Source organism: Temnothorax nylanderi, unplaced genomic scaffold, assembly GCF_030848795.1.
Source record: "Temnothorax nylanderi isolate EJ_2023f unplaced genomic scaffold, tnyl_v1.0 TNYL_tig0213_pilon, whole genome shotgun sequence".
NCBI classification, from domain to species: domain Eukaryota; kingdom Metazoa; phylum Arthropoda; class Insecta; order Hymenoptera; family Formicidae; genus Temnothorax; species Temnothorax nylanderi.
In genome coordinates, this window is record NW_027249275.1 from 126,911 (window position 1) to 150,518 (window position 23,608).

Here is a 23,608-nt window from a genome sequence, read left to right on the forward strand (position 1 = left end):
ATTTTTAGCACGCAGTGTATATACATATATATATTATTGTGTGTGTGTGTGTGTGTGTGTGTGTGTGTGTGTGTGTGTGGTGTATGTATATGTATACACGCACATCTTTAAAGTAGATTTTTTTTATTTTTGTGATTCCTATCATGGCGTTTCTGATCGAAGTAGATTTTAATCGTTCCGATAAAGTAATTAAATTTACTTTTACAAGTAAATTTCTCACGCAATAACCGTACGCGTGTGTAGATATAGCAATATATTGTAATAATGCGAAATTACATTTCCAGATTTGACATAAAGCTATATAGTTTCAACATCGCCATCGACTAGTAATCGACGCGTATTCAAAAGCATAAAGGCGTGAAGTGTAAAATAAAATTTACCAAAATTATTTACCATAAGAATAAAATCCAATCTGATAATTGAAAATGCAATACTCAATTATTCATGTTAATTAAAACCGATTTTCATGAACTCTCATTCGATTAAAGATATATTTGAATGCGAATATATAGAATCCGAAGTAAATTGCTATTAACACCAGAACTACCAAGGGGTCAAAATGACCCGTTTGAGATTTTTAAATAATTTATTACTCATTTATAAAACTTAATTTCTGAAGTTTTCCCTGATTTTTATTGAAGTTACGTAGATAATTAATTTTATTAATTTTTTTCTCTTTTTTTCTTAAGATTTCTTCGGTAGAAATAAATATAGATTAATCTCCAGTAATTCTAGTGTTAATCAAGTAATTCAAAGTCGATATTTAATTATCCGTTATTTTAATCAAGTTTTTCTTAAACATTTATACCTTGAGCTAGAGAAAGGAGGGGAGATTATAATTAAATCAAATCGATCTAAAAAAGGGGAAAAGGAAGCACAGAAAGCAAAAGAAAGAAAAATCTTCCTTATAAGGATTATTTTGTAGGTATCAATGGCACAATCTCTCTCTAATAGTCTCTATTATTTAGAAAGAGGAGAAATAAAGGAAGTTCGGTGTTCTTTCTCTCCCTCCGGTAAGAACAAACATTCGCGAAGGAAGAGGGAGATCGTCGACCATCCAATCCTTATAACCATGCAAAACGATCGCGGACAAGATGCGGCGCTCATCGGCTCATGTCGCTTTATTCCGATCCGTCCCCGATCGTGGTCAGCCCCGTTTCTCGCCGCCCGCCGCTCTACCCCGCGGAGTAGATCCAGCTGCCGAATCAGCTGATTATTGTTTTCGTTTCTCTGACACGGAGCGGGCCGTGGCGGCGCGACGTTAGCGCATACGTATGTACATAAGCGTGCCATATACAACATTTACTCGACGTTCCCACTGTTCCCAGCGCGTTTCTCTCGCCCGTTTCTGTTTCCGAGAAACCGCGAGCACTGTCTTTCTCCCTCCCTCCCGCCCTTTCTTTCTTCCGCCTCCGACGTGTGCGTGCGCGCGGGTGCGCGCGAGGAGGGCAGGCTTCCCGCTTCCCGCGAGCGTGAGCGCGCGCGCGTATGTATATACGTGCGTAGTCGCTTCGTGCCCGCTGTGCCAGCAGCGAGGGATCCGGAGGGGAACGGACGAGCGGAGGGAAGGACGCGAGAGAGGAAGCGAAGTCGCGCGCGCGGCGGTGTGTGATGCGAAGTCGCCCGTGCGCCGAGGTACGGTACGCGGAGGCGCGGTCCGTCCGTCCGTCCGTCTGTCTGTCGTGTGTGTTCCGTGGGTCGTGCTGCTGCTGCCGTGCTCGCTTTCTCTCTCTCTCTCTCTCTCTCCTGGTGCTCTCTCGCGCGGCTCGGGGGGAAAGAAAGAAAAAAAAAAACAACTCTCGCCCGAGACACTCCGGGGAACCGGGGGAACCCGTTCGCGTGTTCCGCGCGCGCGGTCGCGCGCTGGCGTGACATCATAGCCACTGTCGTCCGCTGGCTTGTCAGTGGCTCGCGGGACGCAGAATGACGCAGTAAACGGAGGACAGCGGCAACGGCGGCGGTGGCGCGCGCGCGGAGTGCAGTGACGGGCTCTCTCCTATCTCTCGGCTTCTATCTCTCTCTCTCTCTCTCTCTCTCTCTCTCTCTCTCTCTCTCTCTCTCTCTCTCTCTCTCTCTCTCTCTCTCTCTCTCTCTCTCTCTCTTTACTCTCCCCTCGCACAATGATGAAAATACGGTGAAGTTTTGCGGTGAAGTAAGTGTGTTATGTGTATGTACGGTGGGATCGGTCTCTCCGTTCCGTTTCTCGCTTATCGATCACAACGGCCGACGTTCTCATCGTTCGACAACTAACGAACGTCGAACGAACGCGCGGCGACGATAAGCGAGGATCCCTTTATTCCTCCGACGATTTCCCTACGTCTCCTTCGGCCCTCGCCCTCGCCCTCGCCCGATCGTTGGTCGAATGACGATCCCACGACGATTCGCCGTCGCTTTTTTTTTAACGCGGTTGCGTAAACGGCTCCGGAGTGCGTCGCGAGTGCGTCCGAATCGGTCCGTCCGTTTATTTTCTAATTCGGTTTCCTTATTGCATTCACGGTCCTCTTGTTTACAGGGGCGACAAACGACGCGCCACGGCACTCGGCGCGGCCGCCCTTTTCTTTCCTTCCTTCCCGTTTCGTGACTTTCCCGTCGATCGTCCCTGGAGCGCGCGATCCGCGCACAGCTGTGCGCTCGCGTTGTGCAACACAACGTATCCCTTTCCTCCTCTCTCTTTACGACGGCCGACGGCTGGCAAAATAGATTCCCCCTTCCCGCCCGTCCCCTCTCGTCCTGCTCCGTTCGGTTCCCACCGTCAGTCGTCGTCAACACACCGCACCACCACCACTACCACCACCACCGTCGTACGGACGGGCCGATGCGCTTTCCTACTTTTCGTGAGCGTTGAATAATGTACCGCGTGACGACGACGCTTCGTGAGACTGTCCGAGATTCAGCGTCGACGACGACGACAACGACGACGGTGAGGGTGACGATCGCGCGACGACCGCGTCGCGACGTGCAGTAATGTCCGCGACTCGCACAGTCGTCGGGACGGTCTACGAACTACGAACGGTGCACCTTGAATGTGGGTTCTTTGTCCTCCGCGCGCAATGATTACGCGAACGCCACGATCGACTCCCGTCTCCCGTAACCCCTGCGTGTCGTCGCACGAATTATTTTTCCCCTCGCCCTCCTGGTGAGCGCGCGCGCTGCAGGCCAGGGAGGGCCAGGTTTTATTTTCCTCCCTGACCGTCGTTCGCTCATCTGTTTACGAGACGCGTATCTCGGCAAGAGTACGCGGCGAGTGTTGTCCTCCTTTGTCTCCGTTCGTCCCTTCGTGTTGTTCGTCGATGTCGTGAACGTCGCACGATAGCGAGCCTTTCCTTTGTATGTATACATACTAGCGCAGTTCTTGTACATTCTATGGGATTATTTGTTTGTGTCTTGAAGATGTAGTTAACGGAGTTTGAATTTTAATCAGAAAGTTTGTAAATTGTCTTTCGAACGCGACTTTCTAACGTGATTCATCGCGAGCAGAATCGAAATCCAAAGTGCGCGACGAAATGCGAAACTCTCGGGTGATGTTCGAAATATTTGAGTTTTAAATAATCTGTCACACGCTGAGACCGTAAATATTCCATAGATATATTAAATAAGTGTTTTAAGATTCTCTTATCTTTAGATAATCTATATACATAAATATTATCTTCTTAATTTATGCGTTAAGGGAGTTGGTATGTTCTACATCATGATAAAATTTACGAGCTCTTAATGCATAAATTAAAAAGATGGAGCTTATATATATTCTGTATTTCTGTTCTGATTTCGCTGCCTTTACAGGTAGGTAAAATTAATTTGGGAATAAAAAATGTCTGCGGAATCGCCGAGGCGAGGTGTGCATAAAGGAGCTCAAGTCGTTTCACCTCAGCCCATAGTAGATCGATCAATTATCGATAGCGTCGCTGGGATCATCAATGATATAGTACCACAGGTATGCAAGTTGATTAAAATCTTAGTATCATAATACAAGTATTACTATCTTTGTAACTATCTTGCAGGGGTACGCCGGAGTATCCAACTCTGATAATAAGGAAACCATATCATGGGCACGGTTTGAATACGCGGATATAAATGACCCCGCTTTATATCCCGATTACAATGAAGGTTCCAGTACGCCGCCGTTGTTGTTGGTATTAGGATACGCGGTTGGCGTTCAGGTAAATGTTATTGCGTTGCTTTGAAACACGCTTTTTGACTTTTCGGTACCTACTTAGCATTGTCCGATTGATGTTTCTTTCATAAGATTTAAGTTCTCGTTTGATTGTAATAATTACCAATTATCGTAAACGCAGGTATGGCTAATAGCAGCGACGGGAGAGGCAACGGAAGTCCTATCATGGCGACAAGGCGTGGTTCGTACCCTTCGAATTCTACCAAATCCAAAGACTGACGACGAACACGTCGACGAATTCGAAGCGAAACGGCCGATGGTAGCGGTCTGCTCCGAGCCGGATTCGACTCTTCCGGGACCAAAATTTTGCGATGTCAACTTCATCTCCTTGAAAACCGGCGAGCAAGTGCACAGCGTAGGATTCAAGCATCCAGTCTGCGACGTGCTGGCGAACAGGCGGTCCGTGGTCATAACGTTATTAGAAAAAATTGCGGTCTTCGATGCCAGAACATTGCAAAATAATATAACAATCACGACTTGCTATGCCAGTCCTGGCCCAAATCCAAATCCTGTCACTTTAGGAACGCGATGGCTCGCTTATAGGTATGCAACTTTACATACGTTTTGTCTTTTGTTTTCTAATGATTTCAATAGTCTCTGCAATACGGTTGTATGTTTCACGTGTGTTAGATCTAAAATAATTGCTCTTTATGATGTTTGCAGCGAGAAAAAATTAATACCCGCGAGAAGAAGCAGCGGTGGCTGCGAAGGGGAAGGCGTTCAAAGTTACACAGCGACGGTTTTATACGCGGCAAAGTCACTAGGGAAAGGTCTTCGCGGATTAGGTGAAACTGTAGCATCGAGTCTCACCGGGAATTCGGTGTCACCGATGGCTATCAATAACGCGGGCAATGACGTAACGCAACCGGGCGTCGTTACGATATTAGATCTTCAGGTCGCGAGAGACGAGAAAGAGTTAGATGACTCGAATGCGGATGCCGTAATCGCTCATTTTACCGCTCATAGCGATGCGATCGTTGCCATGACTTTCGACTTGACCGGTGCGTTATTAATGACAGCGGACAAGAGAGGACATGACTTTCACATATTTAGAATCCAGCCGCATCCCGGTGGGCCGACCCTAGCAGCGGTACATCACCTATATATTTTACATCGTGGCGATACCACCGCGAAAGTACAGGTATACATTCCTACATTTTCACTGCTTTGTATACATACTTTGCTAAAACTTATAAACATAATTTAAAATTATTATTACTATTGATATGATAGCCATTGACAGCTGTAAGACAATTCACATAATCTACAAAAAATAAAAAATAAACTAACATGTATATATATATATATTAATATTATATCAAAATCTTAATATAAATCATTAATCTTAATAAATCATAAATCACCAATCTCTCTTGAATCATTAAAACTTAAAATACATATAGGAGGTTTTTTTAAGGACTATACAAAAAGTAGACTAAAGTGGGAAACTCATCGCAGCTTGACGAAATTTGGCAGGAACATTCATATCGGCTTCAGAATCATCCCGAAAAAAGAATTTTGTTGACACTCGTCTGGAACGGAAGTGGTGAAACGCGCAAAAAGAATCGCGAGAAAGACGATAGGTGTAATTGTGAACACCACCAGCGTGAAAAGGAAAAAAAATCAACTTTCCTGCTATTCGACAACAATAATTAAATGGGGGGCATTCGCCATATATACAGGGTGTTCCATTTTAAATCCCCCAGGCAAATATCTCGAAAAATGTGGAAGATAAGATGGAACGTTTTAGACAAAAGTTGTAGGCTATCAAAGGGTACAAATAATGATAAAACCAATTTTCGAAAAAATCGATTTTTTTCAGGTCACCTAAAGGTTGTCATTTTTTTAAATAGAATTGTATGAATTTTTTATATAATCTAATTATTCTACATATAAAAGTATTAAGGTAGAGTTATAAAAAAAATTAATTATTTACGAGATATTTTATATTTTATTCTGGCACATTTTGACATGAAGTATAAAATATCTCGTAAACTATTAATTTTTTCGTAATTGTACCTTAACACTTTTATGTACAGAACAATAAGATAAATCAGATGGTGTAAAGAAAACACATTGTTGAAAAAAATTGTGTAATTTCCAATATGCAATTAAATGTCTTTTTTTTAAAATGGTTTTACCATTATTTGTCCTCCTTAATATCCTACAACCTTTGTCTAAAAGGTTTTTCTATATCTTCCATATTTTTCGAGATATTTGTCTGGGGCATTTAAAATGGAACACCCAGTACATATAGCGAATGCTTCCTACTTTATTATTGTTCCCGAATAGCAGAAAAGTTGATTTTTTTTTACCTTATCATGCTGGTGCCATTCACAATCACACCTTTCTTGCGATTCTTTTTGCGCGTTCCACCGCTTCCGTTCCAAACGAGTGTCAACAAAATTTCTTTCTCCGGCATGATTCTGAAGCCTATGAAAGTTTCTGTCAAATTTCTTCGAGTTGCGATGAGTTTCCCATTTGGGTCTACTTTTTGTATAGTTCTTTACATAAATGTATTTACCGTATGTTTACTGCATTAGGACATGGTATTTTCGAGCGATACACGTTGGGCGGCTATTTCAACCGTGAGAGGTACAACACATGTTTTTCCCGTCGCGCCTTATGGAGGTCCTGTTGGTGTCAGGACGCATTCCACGCCCAATGTCGTCAACAGACTATCGAGATTCCACAAAAGCGCAGGCTTGACAGACGACGGTACCCGATCCCACTCTCCTGTGTCTCATACGGAATTACCTTTGTCTGTGTATCCGTACTCTAATCCTAGACTTCCTCCGTATCCTCATCCGACGATATTGCATCCTCTGTCGCAGATTCGGCAGCCGTCTTCTTTGAATCAGGTCAACAGCTCCACGCAGCCAAGGTAGCTACTGGTTTTGTAGAAAACTAATTTTACGGGGAACAATAAGCTATAAAGGTGTAATTAAAAGATATTGTGTATTTTATAGTAGACCTCAACAAAGGCAACGGTTACATTCTGACGACAATGGATCTTTACCGTTGAAGATCTGTGCGTGTTTCGCTCCGCCGAGAGCTTGGATGTACGCGCAAAGGGAGTCCAGTAGTAAAGTTGTCAAAAGAGCGGTCGATTCTCTGTTTATCATGGCGTGTCATGGAAACATGATACAATACGATTTGGATCCTAAACCAGCTGCTGGTATATCACAGATATAAATGCACCTTATTATATATTTTACAAAAGAGAGAATTTAAAGAGAGATTTATCTATATTATTCAAAATTCTTTTTCTGCACGTTACCTAATGCTCGCTTTTACTTGTTTTAGGGGTGCCAAAGGAAAAAGTTTGCGACGACACTACTATTGAATTGGAGGTCGAAGCGAAGGGCCAGTGGCCACTTTGTAGATCCCCCAATTCGTCAGATCTCATCTTACCATTATCTCTGTCGAACCCATTGCTCAGTGTTTCGTTCGCGCCAAAGAACAATCAGGAATTTGACACGGTTGAGGATCGTTGGTTAAGCCAAGTGGAGATCGTGACGCACGCTGGACCACACAGGCGATTGTGGATGGGACCACAATTCGTTTTCAAGACTTATAACGCACCTAGCGGGTTGGTTTCCTCAATTCCCACCGATTAATCATGATTTTTCCAATCAAAAACTGAATTTAATGAAAATCGATCGTTACTAGTGTTGCTGTCAATCTGGTTGAAGCGGAGGCAGTCGAGATTGGAATCACGGGATCGCGCCCAGCGAGATCGAAGCCTGTTAATATGCCCCATGCGGCGACCAGGCCGTTGATGCCGGTTGTCATCGACGGATCAGGAAGTAAGTGCGCAATAATTATCGGTAGGCTGTGAGTTACATCGCATATTTTAGTCTTAAGAAGAAAGTGAAATCTATGATATAAGAATAAAATAAATTGATTATTTATAAGAGAGTAAGATCTTTATACTTTGTAGGCAGTTATGAGCAATCACCAAGATTCATGGAAGCTTACGGTGATCCTCTGGACAGCGAGAACGTGGCCGTTGGTAGCTGCGAAAGTCAACTGAGAGAGGATCTCGCGGAGGCTATGCTCGAGATATCAATCGCGTCGCATCGTGCTCCAGGTAAGTGCGCAATCGTGCAACGGAGTTTTACATTTTAGTCGAAGGCACCAAATTTACGAATGCAGATCCGCTTAGCCGCTTAGAAGCGACTAAACATATTCCGTGTAATTTGTATTTATTCGATATACTTTGCTCTATGTGATCTGTACTACAATCTTTATTTTCTAATAATGAATAATTTTGTCAGTGTAGAGGAATAGTTGTGGAAAAGGTATTGGCGGTATTTTATGTTTTTATTTTTATTATTACCTGATTTGCCTGCATTCTACACTACCATATTGTACAGTCATTGTATTCGTTCTTATGTTTGACAATTGTAAAGTATTTTCACCGAATTTCATTAAACAAATACAATTTTTGACATTGTACATATGATTTCTCGACTCTTGCATATTATATTACACAAGTATATATATATATATATATATATATATATATATATATATATATATATATAAAATTAAACATATATCTTGATCTTAAACAAAACTTTTATTTGAAACATTTTTTTATAACTATATTTAAAAATAATAACAGCGTATATGCTTAAAGACTTGAAAAAAACATACCGTATATGTGTGTGTATCTATACATACTTTTCAAACATATGAATTTAAGCTCGCAAAGCTTGCAGGGTATACAATCCGCGTGAAATTTAACATGATATTTGGCGCGCGTTTTGCCATACCGCTTCTTTATTAACAATAACGAGAAACAAATAAATAAAATTCTCGAAAAAGAGAAAAATAATTATGCTTATATCAGCGTTTTTTGCGATGACGTTGTCACGGTATATTACGGAACCTGAGGTGTATTCCAAATAAAAAAAAAGATACTCGTAAGCCATTCTTTCCTTTTTCTGTGATATGTTTTCCGAACATGACAAAGGATGAAATCGTTAGCGTTGTAAGTTTGCGTGGACACAGAACTGGCCAGAGGCAGGTATCTCCATTTTGTCCCCGTAACTGTACTATATCCGAGCACTAACAGCAAGATATTTTGTTGACGTCTGCTCTTTGTATCTTTGAAGAAAAGAAATGTCCGACAAATGGTATTACGTCTTTGTACTAACCATGTAGATCCATCACATTTTGCTCGAGCTTTTAGCTTTGTGTATATTTTAGAATGAGACTGTTTTGCGATTACGATACGGACGGATGTGTTTCTCTTAAGTTTGTCTTGACTTGACCCCCGCGTAATCGACACGCGCGCGGAGTGTGCAAATGCGGAATGTAATGGGGGGGAAAAAACTCGAAAGGATTAGACAATTCCTTTTGCGTTCTTATCCTCGAGACGCTCGAGAATTTGTTTGTCAAGCACCGACTTCTATAGCTACCAGAACTCGCATTACATACACTTTCTTTAAATCTGAACGATTCCGCTGTGATTTTTCGTTTACTCGTCAACGAAACTGTACTCGTATATGATATAATCCCGAGCGAGCATGCGAGCGAGCTAATTATCACTGCAAATAAGAAAAGAAGAAAGAGGGCGAAATAATGAGATAAACTTAAGAGAAAGAGAGAGAGAGGGAGAGAGAGAGAGAGAGAGAGAGAGAGAGAGAGAGAGAGAGAGAGAGAGAGAGAGAGAGAGAGAGAGAGAGAGAGAGAGAGAGAGAGAGAGAGAGAGAGAGAGAGAGAGAGAGAGAGAGAGAGAGAGAGAGAGAGAGAGAGAGAGAGAGAGAGAGAGAGAGAGAGAGAGAAAGAGAGAGAGCGAGAGCGAGCGAGCGAGCGAAAGAGACACGCGTGAGCAGCGACTCGTGATATTGATACCTGCCAACGGCTTTTTCTGTTACTAGGGAGGCGTACGGTATTTGAGAGGGTGGGTCAGCCGGTAACTAAAGTCGTCAACCCTCACACCGGCACCGTGATTACCGTGTCGGCCGACGAGGATGAGGACGCTATTAGCTCCATACAGGAGTACGACTCCGCCGCGGAGGAGATCCACGCACCTAGAAGCGTGTGCGCGGAGGAGGGTCCGGCCTCGCTCGGCGCGGCCGACCTCCCGGACGAGCCGGAGAGCCGGGCGCTGAATCGCGAGCTCACCGAGATCTGCGCGGAGATGCGCTCGGCAAGCGAGCCGGCGATCGACAGTGTGCCGGACGAGAACATACGCGAGCTGCAGGAACGTCGCGCCCTGTGCGCGGAGATGGCGGCCAAGACGACGACGACGACGACGTCGATTGACTACGAGAAGGAGGAGGCGTTCCGCGACGTGCCGACGAGTCTCAGCCTGTGCGCCGAACCAGGTGAGATCCCGAGCAGCCCGATGACGCAGGCGAAAGAGAATGCGTTGTGGTGCAGCAAGGGGATATCCGTCGACAGGCGTACCGAGGATTATCGCAACGAGGCTCACGAGAGGCATCTCGCCAAGGCTAAGTACGTCGTCAGCTACGATGACGACAGCGTCACGTTGATGGAGAACAAGACGATGCGAAGCGAGAAGAGTATCGAGATATCGCAGCCGAGTGTAGATGAGAAAATCAAGAAACCTATCGCGAGAAAAGGCGTCATTGATTTCGAAAAAACGTCGAATTTCAGGATTGCGCAGAAACGTCCGATTGAACAGCGGCTGACACGCGCGGAAAAGTACGTCGTCAAAGAGGACGAGGATAGCGTCGTCTTCGAGGACGCGCGATGCGTCAATGCGGATTCGGCGATGAGTATTGGTGCAAAGAAAGAGGATAATGACGTCGATAAAAAAAGAGTTGAGGGCGCGAAAGATACCAAGGTAGCGAGAGACAAATATGAGGTGATGCGAAAGAATGACGAATGGAAAAGCCGCGCTTCTCCGCGGGAATACCCTGGCAAGGATCGAGTTACGCTCGAAGACAAAGGGATTAAACGCGCGAGAGAGGTATCTTCTATCGACCTGTCCGAGTCGACGAAACCGATCGCCGACATAATTGTGAAGAGAGGAAACCCCATTAAGCCCCCGTTGGATGTGGAGAAAGCAAGATTACTGTCTAGTCACGATGACGGAGATGAGGACGACGACGAATTGCCGCCGTTGGATCCGCCGCCGCTGGATGATTTCAGCTCCATCGAGTATCACATGGTGGAGCCGTGCAATCTCGGCAGAGACGCCGCCTCCACGTCTACGCAATCCGATGACGACATCGAGCATATTCACGCGTCTGAGGTGATGCAGATGCGGACGAAAGTTGATACGGGCGGCGGCAGATGCAGAGACGCAGGTGCGACCGTTAACACGATCGCGCAATTTTCCTCTCCCGTAGTGCGACGGAAAAGCAGTAAGAGCACGATCTCGGACGACGATCTGGAGTATATACACAGTGTCGAGCTCGGCTTCGAGTCCACGAGCTCGGAACGGGGTGACGTCAGCGCGATGAAATCCTTTACAAAGGCAAGCAATGATAGTTGCCCACGTAGAAGGCACAGCAGACACACATTGTCCTCCGACGACGATCTGGAGCACGTTCAGCTCTCGGAGGTCCGCGAGTTAGAACTTGATGCGGTGGCGAGATTATCGCAGAGAGACTATCCGCAGGCGACTCAGGAAACGACATTAGCGGAGCAGCAAGGAGCAACGAAGCCTAGATCTGGCAAGAAACGAAAGGATATTATGGTGATTGACAAGAGCGAGGCGGAGGTCGCGGAGGTCACTGTGATATACGACCCACTGGAGGAGGTCTGGCCCAAGTCGGAGGAGACCGATAGATGCAGTTTCACCGACTACTTTAAGGACAAGTCAGAGGGGCCGTATCCGAGCCCTACGAAAAGGGCGAAGAATCGCGGTTCGAAGATGATGAATTTATCATCCTCGCTGCTACCTGCCAAGCGGGCTTCTCAGACCCCCGACAGCGACATCGTCGAGATTATCGATCTCGACGCGATGCAGAAGGCCGATGTGGATGCCGATGCGACGCCAGAGTGCAAGATCCTACCTGTCGTCGCTGGGGCGCGTCCTCGGAAGTCTCGCAAGAGCAAGCGGTTGCAGTCGGACGGCCAGTCGCAGGAGACCAGCTCAACGGAGCTTTCCCTCTCCACCCCTCTGCCCTCGTTCCGTTCTTCCAAGGTGAGAATGGCGGAACTGCAGGAAGCCGTGCGGGAAGCCGTGCGGGAGGAGCCATTTGCAGAGTTTGACTCCAAGGATCAAGGGTTGAAAGCTCAAGCCTCACCTTTGGCAGAGATATCCTGGAGCTCTATCGTCAAGAAGAGCATTTCCCCTTCTTTGGATTCGCAGGAAGCCCGCAAGGAAACGGATCTCGAGCCGTTGATAGAGGTGGAGGAGAAACCGGAAGCCGGCGAACACGCGAGAAAGCTGGAGGAAGCGGAATTTTGCGACGGGGACGATTCCACGTTTTTCGAATCCGCGGGACATGCGACGCGCGAACGCGAGAGTACACGACGACGAGCCTGCAGAACTAAGGAGGTGGAGGAGGAGGAGGAGGAGAAGGAGAAGGAGCGTCTCTTCGGTGAGAAGGATAACGTCGATGTAACGGAGACGGCAACGACGACGGTGGAGGAGAGTATTCTCGTAGACCTTCACCCACCGGTAGTAGAAGAGCCTCGCGCGGACAAGGATATCACGCGCGTCACGAATGCTATGGCGCGAGCTAAGATCTCTCGGGACAAGGGGGATAATAAAGCGACGGAGGGCTGTCCTCTCCTCGCTCCGGAAGTACGATCCATCGTCGACGAGACACGTCGAGGTAACGTGGCTGCCGAGAGGAGAGAATCGCAAAGAGAATCTTCTTTGCAGCTTCAGCCGACGCGGCAGCAGGTGAAAAGCGGTGGCGGTTACGGCAGCGGCGATGGCACCACCGGAGCGTCCGAGCGGTGCAATCCGGCTTCTTCGAAGATGTCCCCGGAATCTACGGATCACGGGCCCGCCGAGAAGCGGAACGAAGCGGAGCGCGAGGTGCCCAGCGAGCACTCGACTGCCGCCAAGAAAGCGAGCAACAGATCTAAGAGGAAAAAGCGCAGATGAGTAGAGGATTGCTGCATGGACGTGCCTAGGGCCAGCCTTGCCCTCTACATACTCCTAATGCAAGTGACAGGAGTAGATTAGCGTTCATATGTAAGGGAGTGAGGCCACACATCCAAATTGGAGCGCTCCTTGTGCGACCTTGAAGAGCTACTTTGCATCGGGTAGCGCTGATCGGCGTGTATCTCGCTATAATGACGATAGGCCCATCTTTCTTTCGTCTAATTTACTATTGATATTTCTAGAATTCGTTCCTGACGTGAAAATTAATTATTCGAGATGACTGCGACCGAACGGAAAATCTGTAAGATCGGAAACGTGTCGCCATGTACGTGCGAAACTATTGTCATCTATTTCAAAATCACGTTTTGTGTGGCCCTATCTTCGTTTCGAGTCTTATCAATTAGTAGTTATGTCAGTCGCAAAAGTACGCGCGCGAGCAGATACTGTGCTCGGGCAATATAGTGGGCAAGGTTGTGTTCTAGCTGATGTTATTAAACGCTTCGACGTTAGTTCTAACGGGGTAGAACCAACATCGAAGGGAACTCCCAGAACAGGATCGCGTTTCGCCATCCGAAAAACACCCGTGTAGCAATTTCGATTCGACTGCCTTAGATTGTAAATGGTGATAGAGTTTGGATTCTACTTGGTGCAAACGTGCGTGTATCTATATATCGTTTGCCCATTATCGATAACAATTGTTTGGTGCAATTAACGTGACTTGACGATCGCTTTCGGCCATTAGGTGTTCATTTGCGGGATTGACCCTTTTAGCTGGCCCTATTCTGAGTGACGACCATCGTCCAGTATGCAATAGGCCATATTTCTTCGTTGTAGTACAAAATATCATCATTAGATTCATCCAGTTTTCGTTTACTGCCGCAGATTATGCTTCTCGTCGAGCGATGACAGTATACCGAGGGGAATTACTATGAAATTGAAAAGATTTTTTATCATAATACTTTGTACAGTTTAGAATGTCTACAATCGGAAACTGATTACTTAGCTGTACATATTGTCTTCGTGCACTTTTGTATAATGCCTATTTGTTTTCGAGGAGATTTAGAGGAGGACTCTCTATATCATTCATCATTTATTTTATACACATACAGACAAGTATTCCCTGACAAATTGTCGACGAAATAATATTAATAATAGTAGTAATAGTGTAATAGGAGAGGGATAGTAAGAGATCCGTTTGTGCGCTATGAATCTGTTATCTGAATACGACGTATTTTACATGATACCTCGAACACGTTCATCTTTGCACAAACCACGCCTGTTCAAACGTACACGCCAGTATTGCTTTATTTCAAATTTAGACACAGCTGAATATTGGAATCTGATTGAACATAAACTGCGTCCAGAATTGGGCAGCTTAGGCAATGCGTACACAGTGCGAGCATCACAAGACCGACGTTGATATGATGTGAAGGATAAAAAGTCTCTCAATACTTTTTTTCTAAATAACATGTGATTCCGGACACGATTCTATTTATATCGAGATCGTCTTCAGTCCAACTAAATTTCGTTCTCTCGTCTCAATTTTCTTTTCTTAAATTTCATTCTTTTGTTTCTTTGGAAAGAGAAACACTACATGCCTTATACAAGAAAAATTTAATGGTTTTGTTATTTTGATTAGTTGACTTTTTAGGATTATTATTATGTTCTCTAGCTTGTTAACTTTTATATTGATTTACGTATTTTCTTCTTGCAAAGTTATTAATTTATATAATTTATTTAACGTATGTTGTGTTAATTAATTATGGAAATGTAAGAAATCGTGTAGTGTGAGGCCCGATACATACTATCGGTCCGCTCAAAGTCTGCTCACACTCCGCTCACGGTTTGATCAAATATTCTTTCATTGTTTGTAATATACGTATCCACACTATCCGGTCTCGCTCCAGCAACGATCGATTCGAAAGAATATTTTTCTTGAGCGTGATCGAACTTGATCGGACCTGCACCGATAGCGTGAACAGTTGATTTCAATCCACCGTCAGTTCTCACAATCAGTCAATCATTTCGAAAGTACCTGCACTTATTCGAAAATATTTAACAAATTTATCCTCATCATCTACTAAATAGGGATATAATGTAAAATATTCTCCTTCAGTTTTTTTATTGATCAAACTAGGATGAACCCACATTGATCTTTTTCTTATCTGTCTTTCTGTCATCACTTTCCTGTCTTCTCTCTTCACTTTCCTTATCTTTATCGTCCAGTGCCACAGCAATTATTACTAATTTTTCATCAGAAAATAGCGACATTTTTATAACGAACTTTATAACAGGGAATGTTAAAACACACAATCTAAGATTGGATCGAAAACGATCGAATCGCGTGACTCGATAGTGTGAATACTCTATAGGATTATGATCGGACCGTGAACAGAGTGTGAACTGTGAACGGACCCATAGTATGTATCGATCTGATTTGGTGCAATCATATTGTTAACACCGGTCGAACTTATTATTGAAACTCATCGGCTGAAACTACTTACATATTGTCCGATACAAATATAAATACAAGCTACGCACGTCTAGAATTCACACCATTAATGTTAACGTAATCGCAATTTCCTAGTATACAGATGTTCGCAAATTCAGTATAATCAGTTGTGTTGAAAATATCAATATCGTGTCGCAAAATTCAAATTATTCACAAGTCGCAGAATCATATATTTTGTTACTGCTTAATATCTTATCCTCTTCACCTTTTTTATTCTTTAGTGAGGTATCGCCTGCAATTTATCTTCAAACTTAGATTCTTTACAAATTCGAATTGGAGAGTTGATTATATTCTTAATTATTTGGATATTTTCGTTTTTGAGTCTTAATCCTTTTATTAGTATCTCGCACATTTGGGTGTGCAAAATAAATTACGAATTTTTAGGATCTTTAAAGGAAAGGGTCGAAAGATTTTTTTCTTATTTAAAAATGCTAGTTTGTTTTTCCCATATATTTTGAGCTAAAAATAAAATAATTGTTGGGGATATATTTATAAGCATAAAGAGATTGAATATATAATTCTTGCGCGGATTAAAGTAATGCGTCCGCACAAATTTCAAACAAAATTTCCAAATTAAATTATTATTAAACTGTATTCTTAAAAGTAAAAAACTATTATTAAAAATTATGATTTTACTAAAAGTTACAAACATTCAAAGTTATAAAAAGAACTGATTTTTTCAAACTATAATTAAAATTTAAAAAGATTATTTATTTAGAAGAAAAGCGTGATCAAGGTATAGTCAATTACATGAGAAAAAGAATAAAAGAGATGATTCGAATACATTGACCGAATGATGAGAAAAAGGAACATGAAGATAGGTAGTTTTGTCCTATGATTCCACAATGCATCCTCTCCCTTAATTTAAATTAAATTATTTATATTTTAATTATTAAAATTTAAATTAAGTAAAAAATTAAAGTATTCCGAGTTATCCGACTATCAATTTGGCTTGTATCAATTTTAGAGTTAAAGTCTTACTCAACTTGAAATTACAAAGCAGATATAAATCCGATTTAGTGCTCAAAAATCAAATCGAAAATTAAGGGCACATTTTTAACTCGAAATTATTAAGGAAAAAACATATTTAAAGATTAAAAATTTTATAGATTTCATAAGATAGATCGAAAAATTTTACGATATAAAATACATTATATAAGTGATGTATAAATAATAACGGAAGGATTAATTGGAACTTTTGATTAAAACTTATTGTTTACATATGTATGAAAGTTTGAAACCTTAGAGATTCATCAATTGATCTTTCATTGAGAGATACATGCAAATTATTTATTATTTATTATTTTGTTATTTATACTCTATTATTTTATTTTACCCTCTACGATTATATCATCAACAAAAAATATCGAAATGCTTAGCGTCCATAGAGATTTCATCGTTTAAGAATTATATTCTTGGATGTAGAGTTGTACATATATGTATAACAAAATTTACACTTTCAAAGATACTCGAATCGAAAAAAAATGTTCCCTTAATTTCAACGATTACCTCTCGCGTATATCGCTGTTTATTTTGCTTTACCTTCTTTCCGCGGCAGTTAACACATCCCTTTCTCTAGTCCTTTTCTATCTCCCCTAGCTCTTTCGCATTTTCAAAATGTCGAAGTGGCCTATGCAGGCGTGTACTTGATGTGTAAAAATTTCAAAGTCTTTTCGAGTGTTACACGTGAGGTAGAAAAGTGAGGAGGAAAGTAAGAAAAAGCGTGTAAAAACGTGTTCAACCGTTGCCGATGGTAACGCATAAAAAAATGTGTGTGTGCGTGGTAGATATTATATAATTACATTTCTTGTATATCGTAACTAGTAAAAGAAAAAAAAGAGAAATGGATATCGTGTGCGAGAATCGAAAAAAATGATGATATATACTCAGAATAAACTCAGTAGCTTCGTGACAGCGGTTCTCTGTCGTTGTAACTACTGCACAATGTAGAGAAACTGCAAGTGGGAAAAGTATGTTGAGAGGCGAATCTTTTTATTGACTCGGAGATCAATCATAAAATCTATTTTAGGTAAGAACGGGGAGTATAAAAGGTGAATCATGCAGGGTCTTGCAGACTTGATTATCGTCAGATTAATTACCGACATTGGAGTAACGTTTATTTCTTTCAGGGGAAAAACCGCCGATAGAAAAGTTGACTGCTCCATTGCTACTGCAAATATATGTATGTTATAAATACAGAGTGCAGGATAGTTTGCCGAGTACAGTACAATCGCCTTGCGAACTAAATTACGAAGAAGAAAGGAGAGAGAGGAACATCTGAGTAGGATAATTGAGTCAGTGCCAGCCATAGAATAAATATCCATTTAATGCTTGCCGATGAACAATTATGTGAATGTACTGAGAATACTGTATCTTTGAACGAGATGACACACACGAAAAAACGAAGATATATTAACAGCATTAGCTAACAGCTAATTGAAAATAATCTTGTCATTTATTAAATTAACTACTGTTATTGGACAGTATTAATGAAATAAATGACATTCTATTAAATTAAAAGTATAGCTTGTTTGTTTTAATATTAATACTGTTAATGAATTAACAAGATTATTTTTAATTGGACTGCTGTTAGCTGATGCTGTTAATACATCATTTTTTTCCACGTAATAAATATTGCGTCACATCACGGCTTGCGCTGGCCTAAATATCCTTGTTTAATTTCTCCAAAGCTTTCAGTTTACTCAACGAGCAGCGAAACGTTAACGCAATTCACCTTGTATATTCCCCGCGTTGTTTCACGCGAAGTTTCACGAAGAAAATTCATCGTCAGACTGTGATGTCCCCTCAGTTGGTATAGTGATCTCGATCCAAGCGGCATTAGATATTTTATGCATACGTACAACTTGATGGCATAATACGTTGATCTAATCGAAACTCGTCCCTCGTTTGATCTTCGTCGCAATTATTATTCTATCTATATATCGTTACATGCGGGTATGTATTACGCGAAAGGAGAAAAGAGAGAGAGAGAGAGAGAGAGAGAGAGAAAGTAAAAAACTCTTATGATTTAATAACAAATCGCTGGGTGCAATGCGTGTTGATACTGGGATGTATGTGATGATGTGTGGGTATGGCGTGCGGAGAGACGCCGAATATAATCGGTCACAAGCAAATGCATCGTATTACGCTCTACATAGAATATTTCAGCCCCCCTGACTCTTGTTAGCGAATTGCGATGTTCAACGAGAGAATGAAGGTGAAACTCATCGCTCCGTTATCGCCGCAATTCGAGCGTACTACGTGCGTTTCTCCATTTACCTTTCAGCCGTACACACGGTGGGGAAAAAAACTTCGAAATAATAATCATTGATAACGTCCAAATTACAATGCGCACTTTATACACAATCATTCTCGAGTCCTCGATAATATTTTGACTTCTCTCGAGACAAGAGTATCGTATCATTTTTCAGAGCCAATCTCCGTGTAGATATTACTTATTGTAATACCGTAGATATGTGTATGTACTAATTTATAGAGAGTTGCGCTAGAAACACTTAGGCCACGTTGCATCGAGAGTCATTAAACAAGATTCCTGGATTAGCGATTCGCGCGAGATTGCCTTTTCTTAAATTATTAATCCTACTTGTAGACGGAAGATTAACCAGGATTTTAATGCTAATTAATGCGGCGTTGGTGCAACCGGGCCTAAACGTGTGGAAGATTAATAATTAACGATGACAGAAACCCTTGGGCGCCGAATTTATTTATAATTTTAAGCAATTTTCTTTTTCTGTGTATAGCGAGTTACAATGTTTACCTGTGTATTTACCTGAATAGAGTTAAGTAAGTAAGATCAATTAACCGGTACTTCTTCACACAGAGGTATTCTTCTACAAAAAGAGAAAGAAATAAGAGAAAACTGACCGATACATTATCTGTCGCGATACGTCGAATTTCGCAATAAACCTTTCGGCTAACATTAGTTACGATCTGTATGTACAGTGGCGATTAAAATGGCACAGTATTCCTCGATATAGATTTACCATAAGACAATCTACTAATAAACTAGCAACGACAAACAAACAAAGAGAATTACGATGAGAATCAATCGTCGATCTTAAAAAGAGATGGGTGAGCGCTTTTATTTGAAAATAACGATAAATATATCGTTTCCATTTGTTAGTCATTGCTTTTACAGTCTCTCGGCCAAATTGTCTATCTCTCTTAATTGAAGATTTGTCCTTCATCATTGTCAGACAAGTAATCTTTGATTGCTCGAAGTAACTACGTCGCAAATAGGATAAATGACTAATATACTTTTATGTGATTACATCTTGCGAATCTCTCAAGTTATCGGGACATAATATCTCATTGGAATAACGTTTCTTGGTCAATTTGGAATGTAAACCGCGAGTTTTTCTGAACTAAATCAGTGAATCATACGATATCGAATATATATGAAATTTTAAATTAAAATTCAATTGACTAAACACTAAACGTTAAGAACTGACGTCGCTCATAACGAAACTTTCGAGTGAAGTTTTTTTCTGTCTGTGTCAAACGTTTTTTTTTTTTTAATGAACGCTTGGCTTAAGATCGACGATATGAACCTTCCGCCACTGTATGTCTTATATCGTTGCGAAGAAGGCAATAATCGTGGAAAGATTCGCGTGAATGTGTCGTGCAGTGACTGCCTTCGCCGATATGCAAATGTAACGCCGTTACGAGCTCTCTCGGCGGCCGATAGATTAATCATCGATTTTACTTTCGTATTTATTCGTACGACTTAGGACGCTCTACTTCCCTCCGCTGAGCTTTAGCTTGTAGATCCGTTTAGCATGCTTGATGTAAAGAATTTTGTCAGTCTCGTTCGTTGGACTTTTATCTCATTCTCGTAAATGATTCTGACTGCGGGCCACTCGGAAGCGGTCGTTGAATGTAAAAAAAATGTGTACGACGTGTTCGCTTGTGTGATGTTACAATGCCAAAGTCCGGACAAGCCTGTTACGTTACTTTAATTTACTCGGTGTAAGTCTATCAACTTGTTCTTTGGATGTGCAATGAGAAAAGGTGACGCTCGGATGGAATCGAGAAGGATAAAATATTAACGCCAAAAAGATACAGTTTCTTGCTGACGTAACACAAAAATAAACTCGTGTTAATTAATTGTATCAGTCCGTTCAATCAATCTGAGCAATATTTTCTCAGTGCACAACAACGGTGCTCAGTATTATTTTCCTTACGAATCGCTGTACAATTTTTAACCACGCTCTATTTATTCGCAACCGATGAATGACGACTGACTCCTGTGTGAACTGCAAAAACAATTTAAATGTACTCTCGTTACCGCACGTGCGTAAAACATATCGCGTTTTGCGAAAAGGAGTGTCGCGAATCGAAGAGCGCTTTTGAATGATCAAACTAGCCGAGTTGTGGTTTATTCGCGGGATTTTGTTTCACGATGTCCTAATTTTACTCGTCGATAAACAACAAGCTAAATAGAAATCTAAAGCAGGGTCCACATTATCGAGCAGAACCGCGAGCCGAACTTCGCCGCGAACCGATCATGCGTCCACATTATCGAGCCAATCTTTGTCGGCTCGATAATTTCGGTTCGTGGCGAAGTTCGGCTCGCGGTTCTGCTCGATAATGTGGACCCTCCTTTAAGGATCGTCTTGTTCACAATCTTTTCGTCGAGTCGCGACACTCTTCTTCTCATGAGATAAAAGCCGATTCCACGCGAATATGTTCGTGAAATATTTCTGACGTAGTAACTCGTCTACTAAATATAGGGAACACTCTCAGGAACGCACTTTCGATGTTGATTCAAAATTGGGAATATCGACTTTACTCGAGGGTTCCCACGATCCAAATAGTTGGTAGTTAAAATGAATTAAAAATCGGACACTTTTCTCCCGTTTACATTCGGCGACGTTGAGCTGCGCGTGTCGCTCGATATGATCTCAATTAATTAATTTACCGAGGGAGAATCGTCCACGAGAACGAGAAAAGAGGAAGCGAACAGGGCGCGACGCTGTTTTCTTTCACGGTGTAAAATTGATTGTGGCGGAAATACGCCGGAATGTTATTGTAAAATGCACACTAACGACATTAATGATTGTAATGACAAATGTACAAAAAAATGACAGGCAAAAAAAAAACGAAACAAAATTTATGTCCGACACGCGCGAAGACATCGTGCGAGATGTTAGCTCGCGGAAGAGACGCCTCACACCACGAGCGGTTGCTAATGCATAAGGAAAAAAAAAGACAAAAACGACAAAACGAAAATAAAAGTATACAGCCATACCGCATACGCATGCTATTTTTCTTGAAAAGTTTCTCGTCCTCTTAACTACGACTTATGATATATAATATACTTGTGGATCTGTATTTGCGTCGTGCATCTAACGATCGTAAGTTTGACTTTTTAGGACATTCTGAGAATTCTTGGAGCACTTCAATGCAGATCAAATGTAATAAATGCGTAAATCTATATATATAATTAGATTTAATTAAAATAATGATAAATTATTTTATATACAGATTCTATTTCAAATAGTCAAGCCAAATATCTCGAAAAATGAGGCCGGCAAGTAAAAATGTTTTAGACAAAAGTTGTATGATTCGGAGAAAGAATAATGATAAAATCAATTTTTGAAACAAATCGATTTTTTAAGTCATACAAAGGTAATTGCCATTTTTAAAAATAGAATTATGATTTTTTTTACGTAAGATGATTCCTTTACTTACAAGGCAACACCCTAAACCTAAACTCTTCGATTTGGATGAACTTTTGGTTCTCTCGAACTTTGGATATGTAGAGTGATCCAAATCGATGAGTTCAGGTTCGGGTTCCCTCGATACTTTTATGCACAAAATAATAAAATGGTAATTATGCATATTAAGACCCCACTCGCCAATGACCTTGACCTTGACATATGTTGTCAAGGTCATGACCCTGAGTAACCTTGACCTTGAAAAAAGTGGCGGTTACCATCCGTTCAAAAGTTACGAAGCATTAAAGTTTTCGCTTTGCAAAATTAGTTGTATATCGCCACAAATATTCACACAGATGATCGACTAACTTATCTTGTTTAATACCACCTCTACTTAAACGAGCTCGTAAAGCACGCCACGAACCCATGTGACAACTCGTTTCGCATGGAAAGTATATGCGTGGAGGCAGTAGGTTCCGCCCCCCTGCGGCTCCACTATCATTAAACTAGACACATAGTGTGCCTTCAAAGTACATACGTTGGCTTTCCACTTCTTTAAAATTTCCATTTACTGCTTTAAAAGACTTTCCTTTGTTCGTACATGTACTATTTCCACATATATATTAGTCATTTACAAGATAGTCGATCATCTGTGTGAATATTTGTGGCGATATACAACTAATTTTGCAAAGCGAAAACTTTAATACTTCGTAACTTTTAAACGGATCGTGACCGCCACTTTTTTCAAGGTCAAGGTTACTCAGGGTCATGATCTTGACAACATATGTCAAGGTCAAGGTCATTGGCGAGTGGGGTCTTAATATGCATAATTACCAATAAAATAAATTAATTGATGTAAAGAAAACATAGTTGCTTTTCAAAAAAATTATGTGTGTGTGAATATTGTGTGTACACACACACACACACACACACACACACACACACACACACACACACACACACACACACACACACACACACACACACACATCGACACGAGAAATGTTAACAGCTGTATTATGCTGTCATAAAAACAATCTGTAATATAGATTTATAACGTTACGTTCGTGCAATGGAGAGTTCCGAATTATTAATTAAATCTCTATCAGATACGTCTGTATATTCTCGCTTTTGAATCTGCTATTAATTAATTAAACATTAAAATACGACAATCGTGTTCATTGCTGGACGCACACGTG

At 41.7% G+C, this 23,608-nt stretch overlaps 1 protein-coding gene and 2 long non-coding RNA genes across 12 annotated transcripts in view; 1 reads left to right on the forward strand and 2 right to left on the reverse strand.

Moving 5' to 3' along the window:
* The window catches only part of LOC139779175 (uncharacterized), a 93,969-nt gene that overhangs the window by 34,897 nt on the left and 35,464 nt on the right, over positions 1 to 23,608 (reverse strand). The gene's annotated exons all lie outside the window — the stretch shown is intronic.
* The window catches only part of LOC139779191 (uncharacterized), a 33,265-nt gene continuing 11,045 nt past the window's right edge, over positions 1,389 to 23,608 (forward strand). Inside the window, exons 1-12 of one of the 10 annotated variants that reach the window (XM_071717466.1) lie at positions 1,642 to 2,152; positions 2,513 to 2,920; positions 3,781 to 3,931; positions 3,999 to 4,157; positions 4,293 to 4,714; positions 4,835 to 5,312; positions 6,715 to 7,055; positions 7,141 to 7,349; positions 7,478 to 7,763; positions 7,844 to 7,980; positions 8,115 to 8,264; positions 10,063 to 22,006. In XM_071717466.1, the coding sequence (XP_071573567.1) occupies positions 3,809 to 3,931; positions 3,999 to 4,157; positions 4,293 to 4,714; positions 4,835 to 5,312; positions 6,715 to 7,055; positions 7,141 to 7,349; positions 7,478 to 7,763; positions 7,844 to 7,980; positions 8,115 to 8,264; positions 10,063 to 13,217 (5,460 nt within the window). In that variant the 5' untranslated portion in view covers positions 1,642 to 2,152; positions 2,513 to 2,920; positions 3,781 to 3,808 and the 3' untranslated portion in view covers positions 13,218 to 22,006. The other 9 variants (XM_071717470.1, XM_071717473.1, XM_071717464.1 and 6 more) reach the window with 9 other exon arrangements.
* On the reverse strand, positions 8,488 to 9,462 carry LOC139779193 (uncharacterized). Its single transcript, XR_011719822.1, has 2 exons — positions 9,337 to 9,462; positions 8,488 to 9,247 (listed from the first exon to the last, which is right to left on the reverse strand). It is a non-coding gene; the product is annotated as an uncharacterized lncRNA (long non-coding RNA).